The sequence below is a fragment of the Phalangium opilio genome, unplaced genomic scaffold (genome assembly GCF_054372755.1).
Source record: "Phalangium opilio isolate 3A_F unplaced genomic scaffold, DU_Popi_V2 ptg000002l_1, whole genome shotgun sequence".
In the NCBI taxonomy this organism is placed as follows: domain Eukaryota; kingdom Metazoa; phylum Arthropoda; class Arachnida; order Opiliones; family Phalangiidae; genus Phalangium; species Phalangium opilio.
In genome coordinates this window covers 7,923,176-7,943,728 of record NW_028324144.1, presented here as the reverse complement: position 1 = coordinate 7,943,728, position 20,553 = coordinate 7,923,176, and the positions used below count along the sequence as shown (strand labels likewise).

At 37.9% G+C, this 20,553-nt stretch overlaps 1 protein-coding gene across 1 annotated transcript; it reads right to left on the bottom strand.

Annotated features, from left to right (window-relative positions):
* Nucleotides 1–2,054: 2,054 nt before the first annotated feature.
* Nucleotides 2,055–10,318, bottom strand: LOC149718599 (medium-chain acyl-CoA ligase ACSF2, mitochondrial-like). Its single transcript, XM_089860953.1, has 15 exons — nt 10,090–10,318; nt 8,501–8,660; nt 7,038–7,166; nt 6,910–6,963; nt 6,569–6,735; nt 6,091–6,199; nt 5,922–6,014; nt 5,645–5,793; nt 5,484–5,575; nt 5,337–5,410; nt 4,299–4,409; nt 4,092–4,237; nt 3,526–3,667; nt 3,120–3,230; nt 2,055–2,343 (listed from the first exon to the last, which is right to left on the bottom strand). Exons 1-15 carry the CDS (start codon nt 10,125–10,127, stop codon nt 2,173–2,175), a joined length of 1,746 nt encoding a protein of 581 aa, XP_089717079.1. The 5' UTR covers nt 10,128–10,318; the 3' UTR covers nt 2,055–2,172.
* Between the last annotated feature and the right edge of the window lie 10,235 nt (nt 10,319–20,553).

Sequence of the window (20,553 nt, the reverse complement as noted above, 5' to 3'; positions counted from 1 at the left end):
TTAAATATGGACACTGAAGTAAATTTCGATCAACAACAATGCACTTATTACCCACTTTATTGAATTTCCTCCTTGGTTCCATCAGCTGGTGATTTTAACGGTGTCAACCGTGCTCCTTCTGTCCCTTTTGCTCGTCATTCACTCCTTCGTTACGAACAAATACAAATCGTTGCCCACCAAAAAAGCCGTTAAGAAACTAGCCCAAGAAACCGTCGGAAATGTCTGGGACAACGCGTCCCTCTTCTGCGCCGAACGTAAGTATTTTAGTGATCGCTTACATTTGAAAAAAAAACCATTACGTCACATTGTAGAGCAAGCCAGTTATGAATGAGTTATCTAATAAACAGAGCCAGGAAAGAATGGCAAGCACAATAATCATACAATAATTATTTTTAGCGATTCCCGTCGTATCGCCCCACATTACTTCTCGTCTACTAGTTTCATCGTGGCTAATCGGAGTCACTTTCATTCTTGTGTTTTTGGGTTGTTCCTTGCATACGGATTTCACGACGGAAAGCTACAATTGTATCGACACCCTCTCGGACTTGATCAAATCGGGAATTCCACCTACTTTGATAAAAGAAACCGGAACTCTTGACCATCTGAAAGTTTTGGTAAATTCTCGTTACCGTGTTAAGTTCTCTTTTCTTCTGACGGCATTGTTGCGTATCTCTAGGCATCAAAGGATCCTGTTGTTAGGAAATGGCTAGACACACTCGATCAGAAGAAAATTTTCAGCAATCCACTAGAATATTTTCAGCGTGATGGATTCATTCCTATTCTTTCTGGGGAAAAAGCTCTGATTACAAGGGATCCGTTTCTCGTTTGGGCAATGGGAACTGTCCTGATAACTGATTCCGAGAGTAAAGATTTCTTCGCGAGCAAAGGAGGATTTTACTTTTCGCAGCATGAAGTTGGCTTCGAGTACTTGCATTTCATTTACAACACCTCTTGGATAAGGAGCAGTCCACTGGTGCACGAGAACGCCCAACTAAGGTCGGTGCAAATTTTATCGCAAAATGTTTAACGGGATTGACAACAGTTACTGTTTTTTTCAGCCTTGAACCTATTTTCGAAACACAAGTTTTCAATCATATGCAATTTCAGCTAAGTCACGTCATTGAACAAGTCACTTGGAAGAGACCGTTGAAAAGCACCGTTGCCTTGGACCTCAGTAGCGTTATAGTTCCTTTCTATATGCTCTTCATGCTGATGTCAGGAACAGTATCTGTTGTTATAACCGAAATATTCTTAAATCACTTCGCATAAACGCTAAAAGTATTATTTTTCACGACAAGAGATCTTTTCTTGGAAAATATGAAAAACTTTTAAGCTTTTAAATGTTGTATACATGTGATGTCATTTTACATCTACTCATAAACATATAGTATGTATTCTATCAGGAGTTTGGTTGAAGGTTATTAGTTCACCTCGCGGGGTTCTGGAATTTCTCCAGGCAGAGTTTCTTTATGAGGAAGGTAAAGGGTCTTTGTCTTTGGGTTAGTTCTTAAGGCTTTTGCCAAACTAGCTTCAAACTTGCTAGCGTGAAGACGGGGGCGCGCGTCAGCGTGGGACCAATCCCTAATTTGATCTGTCCTACTCTCCAAAATTATCCAGCCTTGTCTTTTCTGACACGTTTATCACTAGGTAGTTCGGGGTCAGTTCTAATGTCATTGAGCCAAGTATGATTAGTTAGGGGTCAGCCTTCCCTTAAGAAATAGCTTGAAGTTCGTTGTAGGCCACATCAACTAGAGGGTACCCAGCTTAAGGGAAAATCCAGCCATAGAATTTGAAAAAGGGAGCTTTAGCAGCGTATATTATTGTGAAGGGGTTTTTTTAACATGAACAGTTCGAAAAATAGTATTTAGAAGTCCACAACATAAAATAAAATTGTTACAAATCATTACAGGTGGCAAACTTATTGCTTCAATTACGTAAGCTAAAATGACGCTACAAACGGACTACAAGTTTTGCTTTTGTATCCTTTACAATTTGTGGATAACCTTTTTTAGATGAGGTTAAGAGTGTGGAAGTAGTGCTTTGAAAATCTTTATTTACAGAAACCATGATTAGAACCAATAAAATCATTAAAATCAGTGAAAATTGAAAACTTCACTATTCGTCCGTCAAAGGCTTATGTCGTATACTTAGATACGTTTTGAATAAAATTTTTCAAAAACCATTTGAAACTGCGGTCGTCAAATTTTCGAAGCTTAATCCTTCAGATATTTTTAACTGTTGAAGTGCCAGCTTCGAAACTTCGCGTTTCATAACCTTCCCACTAGGAGTTTGAGGCAAATAGTCCATAAACAGGCAGTATTTTGGTATTTTAAAGTATGAGATCTAAAAATGAAATAGTTTATTATTTCTTTTTTAACCGGAATTCATGAAAGTACTAATTGGAAGCAACAAGTGGTAGCCCCTTTTTAGCTACTATGGTAAAACTAAGTTGAAGAGGCTTCGGTCTGCCTTTCCCAACCGGTTTCGGATTTTACATTGAACTATTTCCAAAATTATATACCGCCACGATGTCGACTACTTTAAAATTACTATGATACGTCTTACTGCAATGGTAAGCCTTGTGGGCAAGATATTTAATAAGACCACCTTCGCCAATCGGCACGCTTACGGCAGCTTGAGCGAGAACAGATTGGAATGTTTCTTGCTTCACCTGGCCAGCTATATCTACCGCAAACCAGGCACCAAAGAGACTCAATAAAGGGAGCGGAAGCTCCTCCCTTTGGCAATGCAAAATACGCTGTAGCTCAATCGAGTGGGCACGTTTCAAATAGTTGGGCAGGTTAACTTCCGATCACATGACAAATCTAACACCTTCGAGCTTAGGAAGAAAGCTGACCTATCTCAACTCTTATGTCCGATCACTTGGTTTTTAGATATACTTCTTTCCCTCCCAACAAATTTCCACTTCATAATTCGCTCTGTGTTTTCGCGCACACATACCACTCTCATGTGAAAAAGTAGCCTTGGCATTAAAGCAATTAAGATGAGAACTCTGGATCGACTAACGTATCTCTTCCACCCCTCCCCTTCAAGTCATCTACTCTGGGGTATGTTTTACTTCATGTTTCCAAGTAGTACTCTGATAGTTTTACTGTTACCTTTTCTTTTAAAAATGATTTGATGTGTTCGGTGGTCAAGTTTGCGTCTGGGTCTGAAATTATACAGGCGCACACTTGTTCGCCAAGTTTTGAATCAGGAACTCCAACAACCTGAAATCGATGTAGTAAAAACACAAGTTTATAACACTAAACTCTACAGTCTAATGCATGACACGTTAACATAGTTCAAAAACCACGGTAAAATTAACTACACAAGGGTTATCAGTCAAGTATTTACTGACTAAGCCTTTGATAATGCCTCTTAAGGATTTATGCATATCTAAGATAACCTAGCCATAATCAACTTATAAAACATTTATATACTTATATTTAGGTCTAGTACGAGAAAGACTCGAGAATTGACTATAAATTACAAATCACAAGCCTCTAGTGGAAGAAGACATACCACAACATTGCGCACAGCTGGATGCCTAAGTATGTAATCTTCAATTTCAGCAGGATAGATATTGACACCTCCTCTAATTATCATGTCCTTGATTCGGGCTACAACGTGAAGATATCCTTTTTCATCGATATACCCAAGATCACTGAAAATTGAGAATGAAAGTTCATAATTAAATATTGTTAACTCCACTCAATAGCAGAAAAATTAAAAATAGAATATGACTTTTTTAAATGTGCAATACAGTAAGTTTTACAGGTGAACCTTCTGTAATTCTACTATTTCACTTGCATTTGAAAAACGTCGTCGTTGGTACAGTAACGGATGGGGGAAAGGGGGGAGTAGATAGTTCGTTAGAAATAAACTGAGTTTCAAGTAGGCGACAGCGCATATTCTCGTCGTTTGGAGCTACACAGGAAAGTTTCACTAAAGGGGCGCCAACTGAGCAGAGTTTCCCTTTAAAAACTAAGGGAAATGTGGCTTAACAAACGGTTCTACGTAATGTATTCTTTATAGAAGCGTACTGAAAAATAAGTCATTCCTTTAAAATTAACATTACTGATATTTACCCTGTTCGATACCATCGGTTATCATCAATAACTTCTTTCGTATATTTTTCCTGACAATAATATCCTAAAAACACTTGATATCCTCTGACCAAAATTTCACCTCGGTAGCCAACAGGTACTATTCCCTTAGCATCCACGATTTTTACCTGAAAAGGCAAAATTTCAGAATGTATCGCAACTTAAGCGCCTTTATTCAAAGTTTATCACCTCAGTGTGATCCATAACACTTCCGCAAAAGCCTTCTGAACTTAAATCCACTCGGTCGTAATAATCGATGTTAGTAACAGGGCCACTAGTTTCAGTAATTCCATAACCAATCTGATTAGCAAATTAGAAAAAATATGGATATTATAATTGGAATGCTGTCTGGGCTTAATGAAATGTGTAATTTTGGCATATTGAAAGAACCAATATGAAAACTTGCGTCAAACCGTTCATCTGCTATTTTAATACGGCAAGTCGATTTTTAATATGAGCAATCTGCCTTAATGTATCGTTTGTGACGAGCTAACAAACACACCGTTACTAGCACTGTGGGTCACTTTCAGTCCTTTGCTACTACCTAAGCCCTAACTTAAGTTAATGGAACCTCACATAATATCAAGAGGAAATAACTTAGTAGTAAGTAATGTAGGAAGGATAGTGAGACCCGCGTCCGTTTATGTCATAAAACAGGGCAGGTGGGCATTGTTACAGAGAACATCCCGACAGAGTTTGACACCGAAACTCTCAAGGTAGAGGTTTTCCTCTACTTTCTTGGCAACGATTTTGCCGCTGGTGAAGCTGTAAAAATCATTGACAAAGACCACCGCTGCCTAGATTTTCTAGGTAACTATGAACTCTGTCAAACGAGTGGGTGAAAAATTTGTTTGTTGAAAGGCTCAATTCCTTATAGACTACTCCATTGATTCGAATAGAGAAGTAAACGAACAGGAGGAAAGCCTACCATCAAAGGTTATTTCTCTAGCGCCAAGAAGATCAGCTAGAGACAGTGCTTCACGCGCGTGGTAAGCACGGGCTATGTCTGGCATTGCCTCTTGGCGATCGAAGAAAGAAATCTAAAATGGTGGCCGTGGTCTAACTCCTGTATGTTGGTTTCTTCATGCTATTAATGAAGTGATCTATTCTGAGTAGAATTAGTTTTTCTTACATGCTCATGACAATAAGCACTGAATTCAAACATAAAAATAATGATGCAATGGCTCGTGTTCATATTGGTACTTTGGAACGGTATTTTATATTTACAAGAGGTTTGGCATCGAAAAACTGTTGAACTTGAGCTATGACCTCTGGCCGGAAGATCGAGCCTCCCATGGAAACTACAAATTCATTAAAAAAGTGATATAGTAAATGTATGTCAAGTGCTAGTCAAGTGTGTAAAAACAGCATTACCAATTTTTAGGCTTGAGAAATCAATGGTACGTTTGGTCGATAGGTTCATCATCGTCATAAGCATAGCCTCAACTCCAAGAAGGACAGTGCATCTGCAATAAAGTTATCGCTTTATTTCAACAGTTCTTCGTTGAATGTCTTATGATTGCAAGTGTATTAACCGTTCAGTTTCTATTGCCTCCAATGCAGGCAAAGGCTCAAATTTAGTAGATGGAAGTACCAAAGTTCCTTGCTGACTTAACACGCTTCCCATGGTCAATAACAGGCCAAACATATGGTACAATGGCACAGGGCAGCATACAACCAAATCCTTGAAAGAATAATAAAGAATAGCTTCAATTAATATGTTGGTTAATGTAACTACAGAAACATAACTGCTTTAAAATAAGTAGTTAAAACAATCGGTCTTTGTGATCAAATAGAAAATTTAGAACTCACATTGTTCATGTGAAATTTTTCGGCAAAGAACCGACCGTTGTTGATAATGGCAAAATGAGAAATTGAAGCTGGCTTTGGGCGACCAGTAGTTCCCTGTGAAAAATGCTCATTTAAATTTTACTTCAACTCCGCGATTCCCGAATCAAAAATTGCTGGTATTCTTTATTACAGATGTGAACTGAATGAAAATGATGTCGTCAGGAGAAACTTTTATTTGTGTATCTGTTCCAAGAGATTCAACTGGAGTTTTCAGTAGATCGTCAAACCAAATAGTTCCTCTAGAAACGTTTATTTGTTGAAGAATACATTTTTGTGGTGTGATATGATATCATTTATTAATTTTATCATAAGTTTATAAGATATGTTCCATAAGTATGACATAAATATACTTCGTAATGCTAGAGACTTTTCCATCTTCCAATCTATTCTGTGCTAACCTTTGACATCGCCTCACCATGCGTCACTTTAAGAGAATCTAGGACTTTTCACCTACGTCACTTCAGAACAAGCTCTCATTAACCAATGACAAACTTATGGAACATGTCTTATGAACTTGTGATTTTATCATATACGATTTAATTGGTAAATGCAAGCGCATGTTTAATTGCGATGAACAGAAACAGTTAAAATGGCCGCTATTCTCTTACTGTTTGTACTGTTTCCCGCTGTAGATAACTGTTTTCAAATGGGGAAGTTTTTCAATGTTCAGATGAGATCCAGCAGCATTGGCGAAACACGAATCAATCCGACAGAGAATGTCGAAGTAGTTTGTTTCATCGGAATCATGGAGGATTATCACAGCCTTGCATGGAACCTAGAATGACAAAGACAGATTTTTGGAATAGAATTGAAACTTGATTATTGGTTACAGGGATAAAATCAAATCCGGTCGTCTGGGACTAGGGTACAAATATTTGAATCTCATAAGCTCACAAGTTTGCCAATTTTGTGAAATTCAATTTAGCTTCATAACATTCTGTTTACTTACTGTCTCTAGAATGTACTGAACCTCCATTTCTTTAAACGCCGGACATACTGTAACCTGCAATTAAATTTATTCAATTTTCAGAATTTGATTTTTCAGAACATTAAATACTTAAGTTATCAAAAACATACCATTATGATCCCCGCTTTAGCTAGAGAGAACGCTGTCAAAATCCATTCGTACGAGTTTTTACCCCAAACAGCAACGATGTCACCTTTGACGAGACCCAGTCGATGATAGCTCGATATTAGACGATCAACCTAAGAGGGTTATAAAAAATCCAACACAAAACTGTAGCAAAGTCAAACAGGAATAACAGAAAGCCTTCCGTGGGGTCGAGTAGTTTAGTAAGTGAAGTCTCATTTTCTCTCTTACTTCAATGGTTGGTAAGTCCCCATTAACTTTTCAATGTCTGACTAAATAATTCGACTTCTGAGGTATTCGGGACGTTAGAATATTTTTCGGTGTTAGCGATCACACCTTTCATTGTTCAAAGCTGATAAGTGTAATTCACCCGAGAACTCGCGCTAGTCATACGTGAGTTTCCTCCATGTATAATATATATCACGTGGGTAAGGGGGCAGTAAATATGTTCTTAGTTTACTCAGAGGCATCGTGAATAGCGTCTGCCCTCTCTTTAATTTCCAGCTATCTGATATTTCAATTTCCCTTTGTCCCAACATTGTCAATGAAGTAACCCATATAAAGGGTACTTTTGAAAGGTCCATGGCCTTTTTTGTCAAACCGATTAAAAAAAATCAAGTTCCGGCGATATTGGCCCAGGGAGAAGTTGGTCCCCAAAAAAGGGACATGATCAGAATATTATGTTACTCAAGAAATTCGGCCCGACTTAATGAACATTTACACAGGTCACGAATGAAACGAGATAATCTTAATGACAAAAAGAAAACGGCAGAATCTCATAATGTTAAGGATTACAACATAGTTAAAGGTTGTAGTGTTGAGTTAGTTGAAGCTACGAACACTGTTCAAGGGTTAAGGTCAGACTTGCCTAATTGAAGTTATCTTGAAATGTTCTTTGTAGTAACTCATGGGAACATCAAAATAACAAGTCTGATCCTAACATACTCAGGTTTAGCCAAGGACTTTTCAAAAATATCTTGTATGAAATAAATATATAGCCAGGGATAGATTTAATTTTAGATGTAGGAATGGAGAACAGAGTAATGTGGGCGCGCGTCAAAGTCCCGGACCCCCTTCCCCGGGACGGAGGGGTATGAAAGAAAAATCGGGTCATAGCGACAGAGGTAAAATGGAATCACACATTTTTTGCCGTACCCGTTAGCAACGTCATCAAAACGTATAGTTTAAGTGAGCCAATAAGATAATTTTAACTTTTCGATACGTGTTGGAGGGAGGGGCTCTATACCGGGCTATGAGTCGGACTGAAGAAAATACTGACCGTTCTTCATTCCTACTTCTAAAATTAAATCTATCCCTGATATAGCATAATAAAAAATGAGGTTTAATGTAATATTATCTATTTTCCCAACCGGAGAAAGGGAGATACAAGAGTTTGTTAATGCCAATGAGTAGCAGCTCATTTGTACTCCCTTTAGTATAGTAAACGTACTTCAGCGTTTAATTCCGCATAGGTTTTCTTAATGGATTGATGACACGAAACCACAAATACTTTGTTGGGAACTTCTGCTGCGGCTTTCTCGAGGACATTCCCGACTGTTGTATACTGTAGAGGTTTATCACTACAGTTGTGCACGTAGCTCTCTTCTGATCTGTGATTAGAAAGTTGTTATTGTTTGCGTTTTATTTCGATATAAAAGTAACAAGTTACATAATTTATAATTGCTCGTGTATCGACATACCGATATTTTTTTTCCTATTACAGCCTATTTGTATGGAACTCGAAAGTTCTTAAGCTAGGTTTTAAATTAAAATAAACTGACATTTTTCGATTTTATGTTAGTTTTAACCTTAAATAAGCAAAACTTTACGCGTTTATAAGCTATAGCATAAGTTTATCATGCCTCTAAGTAGAGAAATGGCTACTACTCCTATGGCAATAGTGTTTGTCTGGCTCCCTTTAATGAAACCCTATACTCTCTCCGTATCATTTATCACCTCAACTTCAATACAAAATTGTACTGCCTAGCCTAGCGTTTCTTTTGTCCCTTTTAGAATGTTTCAGGACTGAAACCGCCTCTATCTCACGAGAGAGAGAGAGGGATTTGGGGTTGCTTAAGTTAAATTCATTTCCCACCCCCAATGCCTGCCTATACGAAACGTAAAAATCTTGACCCATTTAGTAATTGTCTCGACCGCTTGGCGGCTGCACCGCTGCAGAAATTTCAAAAAAAATCTCTCTTCGGATCTTAGCGCTATACGAGTTCTGACGTCACAGTAGCCTGCGGAAGATGCCCAGTTGTAACCCATATTTGTGTACTTAGAGGTATGATAAACTTATGGCTATAGTAGAGTCGTGAAGTCATTTTTGACCATGAATGTTCGGAAGAGAACTTCTGCGGTCCGCCATGTTTTAATTAATTTATTTAGTTCGTAATCGAGGCAGTTACTAGTAAAAATCCCTGATAATGCCAAAAGTTCAATGCTGAAAGTTTTATTGAACAGGTTCGGAAACATCCGAATTTTTATGATGTGGGACACAAGATTACAGAGACCAAGAAAAAATAGATAAAAATAAAGACAATATATTGGTGCAATGTTCAGTTTATCTTGGTTGCATTATTTGCGGGAACTACGCTAAGTAGTTGTTTTCGGTCATGTGAAAACCACGCTTAACACGCTGGTAATAAGCATAGCATAGCATAGTTTTTGAGTGGTTCTGAATCTTAAGACTTTAGTAAGTTTATAACCCCCATTTGGTAGGATTTTACTTTATCTACCTAACCCAACTAAAACTTCATTCTGACTAATTAGAGTTGGAAAAAAGTAGTGAAAATTTGACCAAAAATTGGTCAAGCATTTTTCAGAAAATTTAAAAATTGCATGTACGCGACTAAATTTACAATTCTCATTGATCAACTTCTCGTAGGATTAGAATTTTTCACTGCTTTTTTCGAACTCCCCGTGGTCTTATTTGTCCGAATGAAGTGTTGGTTGGGTTAGATAGATAACATGAAATCCTACCCTTCATTTAATAAACTAATACCAAAATTAATATAAGAACAATTATTCAGCACTTACTTGCAAATTCCAAATCGTTTTACAAGCGGTGTCGTCATGATTGTTAATAAATATCAACCGCCGAGATCCCGATTAAAGCAAGCTTAAACCTGTTACAAATTACTAGCGGCGCGAGCACAAATGGAGCTACCGTCTACGATGACAATTAAAACTAACTGTGGTTCGTCTGTTAACATTACTAGTAGCATGCAGCTCAGTAATAAGGACAGAATCTATTCGAAAATCACCTCGAAATATAGGTACTCGTTCAGTCTTCCTTAACAATGGTATGAATTGGGAGCGGAAAATCCCACAGATCAAATGCTACACCCCCTTTCTAGTTCTACCCCTTCCTACAATATTCCAATTATTTTCTCGAGTCAAGTAACAATATTTTAATTTCCTAAACAGCTAAAAAATATAAGTTGCATAAGTTTATAAGATATGTTCCAAAAGTATGACACTTCCTATACTTCGTAATGCTAGAGACTTAAGTGAGAGATGGTTCGAGAACTACGCGAGAATTGACTTCACACAGTTTTGCTGTCCCTCTTCCTATTTAGTCTGTACTAAGCCTTGACAACGAATCACCAGGCGTCGCTTTACAAGAATCTATGACGTTTCATCTACGCCACTTCATGACAAGCTCTCAGTTACCAGTGACAAACTTATAGAATATATCTTATGGTGTTAAAATATTTCACATGATATTTCTTTAAACAGAGTTCGTATATTACGAAAACTTAAAAATTCATTAAGTTACGTGTGCTACAGTAACTCCAAAAAACCAGGAAAGTTTTTATCTTAACCGAGACGCAAATCACTTACGGTTAGGTTGTTTTTTAAATAAAAGTAAAATTAGTCTAAATTAAATCTTACGCCATTTTCCATTGACGTTTTACATAGAGTAGCTTTCCTGGATTAAATTTAAGGTGCCATGAATAAGAATTAAACTGAAATTGGTCTTCCTAAAATATTACTCCATGGTTGTAATTAACTAGCAGACAATGGAAAACGGCATAATAATTTTAAAGAATTTTTATCAAAATCATCATGTTAGGGTAGATCATTTAACAAAGAAGTGGTTTGACTCTCTAATTAGGGAAGTAATTGAGGTTCGTACAGGTGGTGAAAGATGGTGGATTCGGGGGAAGTCCCCAACCAATGAGAGGAATAGGAATAAGCCAATCACCAGAAACCGGATCTAATGTATTAAAAATAGATGAAGCCATTTTAAAACGCTTCATTTTCTGCTCCTCCTATTACATTCTCTTTGCTTTTAACGTCCCTTTGCTCTTCTCTCTCGCTTTAAAGCTTGTTAAAGTTCGGCCAGGGATAGATTTATTTTTTTTAAGACGGAATGGACAACGTTTGGCCTTTACTTCAGTCCGACTCATAGCCGAGTATGGAGCCCCTTCCTTCAACACGTAACCAAAAATTAAATTATCTTATTGGCTCACTAAAACTACGTATTGGTGACGTTGCTGACAAGGAGGGCCAAAAATACGTAATTCCTGTTTACCTCTGTCGCTATGACTACGACCCCTCTTGCGTTGTACAGATTAGCGTCTTCACAGGGGTTCAAAATGGAGCCGTCTAAAAGCGAGGGTACCGAAATTATTCGGGAATTGTTTTTAAAGGGATGTACAATCCGTTATGTATGGGCGTGTCTATAAGACTCAAGAACTATATTTTTTAGTAGTAGTGTTACTATTTCCTGGAGTAGTGATTAGGCTGTCGTCTGCTTGAACGTCTGTTTCTACGGTAGATGCCCGTTCCCAATGCACTGATAATGCTACGAACTTCACGCATGCTCAGTAGAGCTATATTTGATGGAAGATAAGTTTGATATAGGTCCCGCCCATACATAACGGATTGTACATCCCTTTAATAGCAATTAAGATGATAGTTTAATTTGGTGCCGGTGTTTTGGATTTGGAATACATCTGTAAGGGTGAAAAGTGTTCACTAACTCTTTCTTAAGCCAATCATGTCTACTATCCTCATGATTTTGTAAGCGAATTTGATGAAGTTAACCAAGGCTTAGTGAATGGCCAGGAGTTTTGTGAGCTTAGTGTTTGGTTAAAACCTGTTCTTGTTGTAATATCTATGAAGAATATTCGATTTCATTACTCAATTCTAACTCACTTTTAACTTTCTTGGGTCTTCCCCGTTTTTTTCTTCAGTTTCAAGCCCTATGTCTTGTGTAACTTCCATTTTTAAACAATGTTCTTTCAAAAATTACAATCCGAGCCCATTCCAACTTGGCAGACGAAGGGGCAGATGTCGTTTATTTGACCCGGATATACATACAACCATAAGTAACATAATAAACATAAGTATGACTCTTCCTATTGTAATAATGCAAATTTCAAACTGAAACCTATAATCAACACTGACACTCTCACTTACATCAGGCCAGGACTTGCAACCCCGTCGAGTACTTCATGCTGGTCTTTGGCGAATGACATAGTTCTACAATTTCAGCCAATCAGAATAAACCATCTCCTTGAACGTATTTGTGTCGGAAATAGCTCGTCTGCTATTTATTTTACAAGCTCGCGCTGTCGCTGTGTTTGTATGTATGACTTTGAGATTGCCATAAGTCGGATATTTCAGCACCAGAAATGATAATCCTAAATATTCGGTAACTAAATTTACCTAGTGCAATTTTCAACTTCGTAATGTGGTCGCGCTAAAGTCGGTAAAAAGTCAATACAAATCAACTATATAACCAAGGCTTAGGACCGTTGACTCAAATCTCAATGGCGTCTCTATAAACCTCTGAACCGGATTTCCGATATGGGGCGGAAGTCGCTTCATTTTCCACCGCTAGGGGTCTCTGTGCTGGGCGCGAACTCATTATGACGTAAAAGGTCCGAAAATAGGTTTATAGTTAGTTTTGGCTAAGTGTCATACTTATGGTTATTATGTTACTTATGATACAACGCCATAACGAAAATAAGACCCGCCTCTTCTTTCATACCCCTCCGTCACGGGTAAGGGGGTCGTGGACTTGGACGCGCACCCGAATAACCCTGTTACCCATTCCGTCTTAAAAAAATAAATCTATCCCTGGTTCGGCACAGCAATGCCTAAAATCGTTCTCAAGGGCTTCAAAAACTCAGTTATGGTTTAGCGAATCCTACTTTCCTAATAAAATGCGACATATTATATCAGGGATAGATTTAATTTTTGAAGTAGGAATGGAGAACAGAGTAATCTGGGCGAGCGTCGAAGTCCCGGACCCCCTTCCACGGGACGGAGGGGTATGAAAGAAAAGGTGGGTCATAGCGACAGAGGTAAAATGGAATTACGTATTTTTCGCCGTCCCCGTCAGCAACGTCATCAGAACGTAGTTTAAGTGAGCCAATAAGATCATTAAAAAATTTTCGTTACGTGATGGAGGGAGAGAGATCTCTACTAGGCTATGAGTCGGACTGAAATAAATACTAACTGTTCTCCGTTCCTACTTCTAAAATTAAATCTATCCCTTATGAAACTAACCGATAAACGTATAAGCCAACGACAACGTGTTGCATCTATATTTTTACGGGTAAAGTGTTAATATTATAGTTCATTTATCGAGGAGTTTTGTTATAGATTTAGAATCTTTACTATGCATGGAAAAGTTTTTGAAATTTGAATTTTTGTTGAAAGAGTTTTGAGTGGTTTCAGAAGCTATTTCAAGGAACTTCAAATGACATATTTCTGATTTCAAACGACTTCATGCATGACTTTGTTATGAGCCTTGAATTTCACGAGTGGTTCTCTGTCAGTTCAGTTTTGATTAGTGCATTAGGAAGTATTGGAATTATATTTTGTTTTTCTCCGGAGTTGGAAGGAGCCATTTTGCAGCTCTTCATTATTTATTTATGTCGTTATAAATACAACTACCATACACTACAGACGTCTCGGTTCTCTATTATAGTTCATAAGAATCATAGCTTAAAAACATGGGGAAATGGGTCAAAAGCGTTGACGCCACCTTTAGCGAGGTTACTTATTATTAATTTACGGTAAAACTAGCATATGTGGGGGATTTTCCTACTTATTTATAAGAACTAATTGCTCATTAACCCTATTTTATCGTAACGATTTGATAAGGTTAATAGAACGGGAAAGCAATTAGGACTACTTTAGGTTTTTCCGGTTTTCTTCAGATCCATAAAGATTTTGTCAACAATTTCAAGAATTGTTCTCCTTTTAAAACCGAGCAACTAGGAAAACGCGTCGCAAACTCTAAACAACTATTTAAATCATGATCGTTTCAACCGTGAGTTTGTATTATGACGTAATATAAAACATTGTTTTATACCCCTTTTAAACAAAAGCCAGATAGTGGTCCTCTCACGTGGATATGTATAAATACTAACGTATCATGGATTCCCATCTCTTATGTTCCACAAGACATTACGCTTTGGAGAACGTTCAGCAGAGAAAATAAAATGAGCAGAAACCCCCACCCTTGTGAGGAAGAGCGAAATTCGTATTTTTTCTCTCTCTGCGCATGGGATTTACACAGCCGTCTTAAATCCGATGGTGTAACGCGTTTTTGGTGACCAGATTTTTTGCCTCTTTGAGAATCCATAATACCAAATGTGGATGAGAGGGAAAGTATGACAATGACCATAGAGCCTGTGTTAAAAAACGCGGACACCAAAGTTTCGCCAATAGCTATTTAGTTTACTAGTGACTGATGGACTTGCAAACTCGCGATTGAAAGTAGTTCAGACATTGATGCTCCTTGGTTTAACCATAACCTACTCGATCACGCGCATCACGACGCAAGCTGCTCGCGCTATAGCTAAATTACCGAGATTACACAATAGCAGACGACAGTAACCGCGTAACCGTGAATAAACACAAGACCTATTTAAAGGGAGTGAACAGTCGCAGTATAGCTACGCCAATAAAACGGTCAACTACGGCGAAACTCTGATGACTCCGACTTTTGGCCATTTTCATACTTTTCCTCTCATCCACTTTTGATAATACGTTAGTGGAAAATCAGCCCAGGATTAGAGAATTCAACTTTTAATGGAGGTGACTTTTTGTTGCGAGTTTGAGCCTTTGTTGGTCTCTTATCTAAATTAAAAGACTCCTACGAAATACATGTCAATCACAATTACATTCCCTTCATTGCTAAATTACGGGGAATCTCAAGTATATTAATCAAAAATGTCTTGATTAGAATCAATACCTAACAAGTTGGGAAAACCAAAATATTACCTCTCCGAGTCAAGACGACTACTTACAAACTTATTTACCCAGATATGGAAATGTTTCTTAAGTTAAAATTTATGAAATATTAAAGCAGTATACAAAGAATAGCAAATATACTGTAAATCAGACGACATTTTACATCCAATAATGATATACTTGTACACATTAAAATCATCCGATGGGGGAAAAACGGGAAATGAAGAGATAAAACTTTGGAGGGATATTACCTTTACGTAATTGTAAAGGCCCAATTTTCTACTCCTCAACTGTATGCCCTCTATGTTCAAAGCCATATTCACAACAGGGTTGCCATGTAAACACTATCCTCTCGTTTCATCTCAACGATTTTCTTAGTTTGTCAACATGACTGTTAACGTTACATAACACCAAAGCTTATTTGTGGCTACACACACTGAAAGTAAATGCGTACCATAAAAAGCATGAAAACACGAAGCTATTATCCGATTACGATCAGACCTTTCACTGGTCTGGGCTGCGTTCAGCAGAGCTCACCAAAAAAGACAGCGGAATATGGAAATTTTACCGGTGAGCTCTGTCGTCATAGCTTTTCTCCGGTCATCGGCGTTTTATAAATGACGCTAGCGCAATAAAGCGTGCAATGTACCAAGGCTTAACAAAAATTGGATGATAACATATTTATAGAGATAGATAACAACTTTTTTAATTAAAATTAGAAACTAACATATCTCTTAAAATTCTCGCGTGATCAACTGGTTTCACGCCAATTAAATAGCTGTAGTCCCATAGAGCTATTTGTATTAATTCCTCCATGGTTTTTTCGCCAAGCTGAGAAATAGGCGTTTTACGTCACGTTACCAAAGAGCCGACTACTTTCTTTGAAGACCGCGCTAGCTAAGCGCTAAGCACCGTGACGTCAAAATCCAAAAACAAAATCCCGTTAAGTAGGACACTGTTAACAGCGCTGGGCTCTGCTGAACGCGGCCCAGATTTCCACCATGATTATAATATCTAAGCCTAAAGTGTATTTAACTTTCGGCTCACTCTGAACCGTTAATGTCTCTGCATTACAGAAACGAAAACCAAACCCAAGCGTTTACTTTTTGGTTCACTATGCCTATTGACAAATAAAAGTTCATTTGACCAACATAGTAGTGTTGTGCTTGTATTCACTTAAGAAAGGATTATGCTATAAACAGATGTAGTATAGCTTAAGTAATATATAAACATCCATTTTAAATAATAATATTAAAAAAAATCTTTGGAATATCAAAATGAAATAGAGCTTTAAAGCTACAAAAGTACTAAATGCATCATAATTACGAAAAATATTTCCACATATTCACTTTATATTAAGGATAAAGGGAATATTAGGGTTCTGTAGGATTTCTTTACGCATCAAAACAAAACGAACTTTTAACGCAGCGCACTACTGTAACAACGGACGGACACACACAGACAAAAACATAGACTGCTTTTTAACTCTTTCCGTATTAATTTTGAATTGAGAAACAAGATTATCTTAAATATTAAAATAAATATAATTAATATTTAATATTTTCTTCGTTAGTTATTCGCCTTATTGAACGTTACATCGTTTTAAAAAAGAACAATTATACAATCTTGAGAGACTTGACTAATATTGGCGTTTGAAATGAAGCATACCCCGGTTGCTTCGCCTTTCTCAAATAGGTAGTATATAAGGGTGTCGAACTACAGCTAAAAGCAAGAACAACCGCAATTGCGAAAACCTTTGGTGGAGATCCCACCTTAGGGAGGCTAGACGTTTCTCGTAACCCTAGCTGATCGCCGCGAATGTCTTAAACCAAACGATGACGATGGAGTAGAAGCCAGTGTTTACAGACTGGTGTCCAAGTGGGATGGACAAAGACCAGAAGATGGTGGTGATTAGAAGCCAGTATGTACAGACTGGTGTCCAAGTGGAATGGACGAAGACCAGAAGATGGTGGTGTTAGAAGCCAGTGTGTACAGACTGGTGTCCATGTGGGATGGACGAAGACCAAAAGATGGTGGTGAATAGAAGCCGGTATGTACAGACTGGTGTCCAAGTGGAATGGACGAAGACCAGAAGATGGTGGTGATTAGAAGCCAGTATGTACAGACTGGTGTCCATGTGGGATGGACGAAGACCAAAAGATGGTGGTTATTAGAAGCCAGTAAGTACAGACTGGTGTCCGTGTGGGATGGACAAAGACCAGAAGATGCTGGTGTGAGAACTCAAGTAGAGGAGCCATTTCCGTGACTGTGAAAGCAGTTCGGAAATGGCGAACACGTTTGCTCCGATTTGGAAACTGCGAACGCGGTCACGTGGGGTCTGACAGACACACATCCACACAGACAGACAGACAGACAGACACACACACACACACAGACACGTCCAGTGTAAAACCTCTCCGTGACGTCATCGTCACTCGGAGAGGTAAAAAGTATCGATAAGACTGAGGTTATCACTTGTCTGAAGGATCAGATATTATTTTTTCTTTTTAATTGAAACTTAAATGCATGCTTAAGAAAAAACAACGTTCCATTACCGTTTTCCGTTGAAATAAATTATTTTACTGGTAATCAATTTCAAAAATTTACTTATCTCGGCTTTTCGACCACAATTCCATTCCCCGAAAACATTTTATCATTACATTAATTAGTTTTGGGAGAGTACGTGTATGGTTTTACGTTTTAAAAGGTTCCTAAAGACGTTACATCACCATTCGTGACCGGCACGCTTCGCAGTGGACCATTTTAATTATTCTAAAACCAATGGCACCAAATTCAATAGGGACAGTAAGATTTTTAATCGCGGTTTTGCAAAATGATGTAATATCAAGTGTACTTTAGTCAACCGTCGTATTGTTCTTTCTCATAGTTCAGGGCATGATCAGTGTTACTGCGCAATTTCTCTCTCTAGTTTTTAACAATGGTTAGAGACTATTTGATAAGTCACGGCAGAACGTTATATACATTTGTAAATTCTAAGTAGCACAAAAGGAAAAAGAATCCATTTTTTGATATTTTGGTTTGAAATAAATAAACTCATGATAGTAGTTATAACGAACAGAAAGTCAAGGGAATGGCACCGGTAATGAGCAGCAAAAGGAGAGGAAAGTTTGCTTCAAGTTAGCAGAGGGACATGGTAGTGAAAATAGTAATCTAGAATTTTGTTCGTTCAAACTTTAATATATCATGAAAAATTCAAGTAAGGAGGCGACACTACCTAGAAAGATTGATTTTGGCAGATAACAGCGAAAAAATTATGTTCTACACACACTGGGACTATGAAAGAGTTTCAGGGCCGCAGGTCGCACATGATGAAATTTCAACTCCAGTTTACATCAATTCTCCCTGTTTGTGCTAGTAGCAGGTAAAGCTATAGTTTGCTAAGGTCCTGTTAGTCTCGAAAGGGTTATATAGTCCTTGTAACTTTTAAAAGATTGTTGTCATTGCTAAACAGACCGCTATTACAGTTTTTTATTTTTTTATAGGACATTTTGACACGTTATCTCCCAAAAGTAATTAATGTAATGATAAAATGTTTTCGGGGAATGGAATTGTGGTCGAAAAGCCGAGATAAGTAAATTTTCGAAATTGATTACCAGTAAAATAATTTATTTCAACGGAAAACGGTAATGGAACGTTGTTTTTTCTTAAGCATGCATTTAAGTTTCAATTAAAAAGAAAAATTAATATCTGATCCTTCAGACAAGTGATAACCTCAGTCTTATCGATACTTTTTAGGTCTTGATTCTAATCAAGACATTTTTGATTAATATCTGTTCCTTCAGTCTTCATTTTAATTAAGAATGTTAAGAAACTGTTTTACATTTTCAAAATCTGCACTAAGCAGAAACATATATAAAGGGGACTATAACTTTAGCTCAATCAGACATTTATTTATAATGATACATTAGAAAAAAACGTAAATCAATAAAAGTTTCTATTCTTATTGTAATTAACATAATACAATTTTTTACAATCATTTATTGAAACGCCAGGCGCCCCCTAAAAATTCCAGAAATAGGAAAAAATTGACAATTTTACAAAAATTTTTAAAATGCTGATTTATGTCCGTTTAACATTTAGCTCAAAATTGTCATAAGCCCAATATGAAATTCGGATATCCTTGAAACTTCATAAAGACGATCCAAGATTGTCAATTTCAAACTTTTTTGTAGCATAAACTAACGTCTGTTTGAAATCAGGGCTACTCTAAATGTTCACAAAGATGATCCAAGATTGTTAATACGCCTAAAAAGTGTCATCTTCAAAATATGTAGCCGGGGAAAAGAGAGCGTGATCGAGTGGGCTATGCTAGTGGTTGGAAGTCGCGGGGGTTGGGACAGAGATAAGGTAGTTGAGATGGATTGGAAATGATGATGGGCGACCTGCGGCACCGTATCTCTCCCAATGTACCTCGCGCATGCCCTACCCTTCGGTAGGCGATAAGTGCTGCCGCGTAGCGCCATTTTATTTGTATGAGAACTAGCTTCTATTTTAAAGATAGAGGGAGCGCCCTTTACAATTTCGTCCAGTACGACCCTACCTAACCGCTGAGGATGCTGGGAGGACTATGGTGCCGTAGGTGGGGGTACACAGGCAACGCTATAGGTATGGGGGTTTCCACTCCATTCCTCTCTCCTTCAAGGTTGGGACTCCAGGCATAGCCAACTCCATCACGCACTCGACAACGCAAAGCAACTCGCGCCAGCGTGGGAATTAAGGCGGTGACACAGGGCAAATGACCAGTTAAAAATTGCCTGGTCCAGTTCAAAAATTAAATCGGAGGGGGGGGGGGTCAGTGGTCCACGAGACTACTAAGAAAGTTCAAGGGTGACCAGACTCCACACATTAAAATTCTAATATTTTAATTATCCACTTCTTTAGTTTAGCAGACGACGTGCTCTGGTCAATGGTCACGGACCAGTTTATTTATCCCAAGTTAGGAAAGTCGCTGCTTATTTGGTCACGGACCAGAAAACTCACGTAAATGCGACGCGAATGACGAAAACTACGTATTTTCCGACTGAGGAGAGGCGAAATAGCCCGGCCTCCTTTTACGTCCCTCCTTGTATTTTGAAAGTGGGACTGGGACTATGGCGCGCGAATACTTAGGCATCTTATACCTTCTCCCTAGTGAACTAGATATCGCTTCTTGGTAAAACTTTATATAACTAAAACCATGAGTTATAACATATGTTCCATAACAAGGTTCATACAACTTTCGGAAAACAAATTTCCATGAGATTTCCAGGCTTTTCCCCATAT

Bases quoted from the DNA above. Each gene is read 5' to 3' on its own strand.
- LOC149718599 (XM_089860953.1), bottom strand. From the start codon at position 10,127: ATGACGACACCGCTTGTAAAACGATTTGGAATTTGCAA. The intron at 3,668-4,091 runs GTAAATATCAGT...CTCAATTTTCAG, and splicing joins AACCGATGGTATCGAACAGG to TGATCTTGGGTATATCGATG. The intron at 2,344-3,119 runs GTAACAGTAAAA...TTTCATTTTTAG, and splicing joins AATCATTTTTAAAAGAAAAG to ATCTCATACTTTAAAATACC.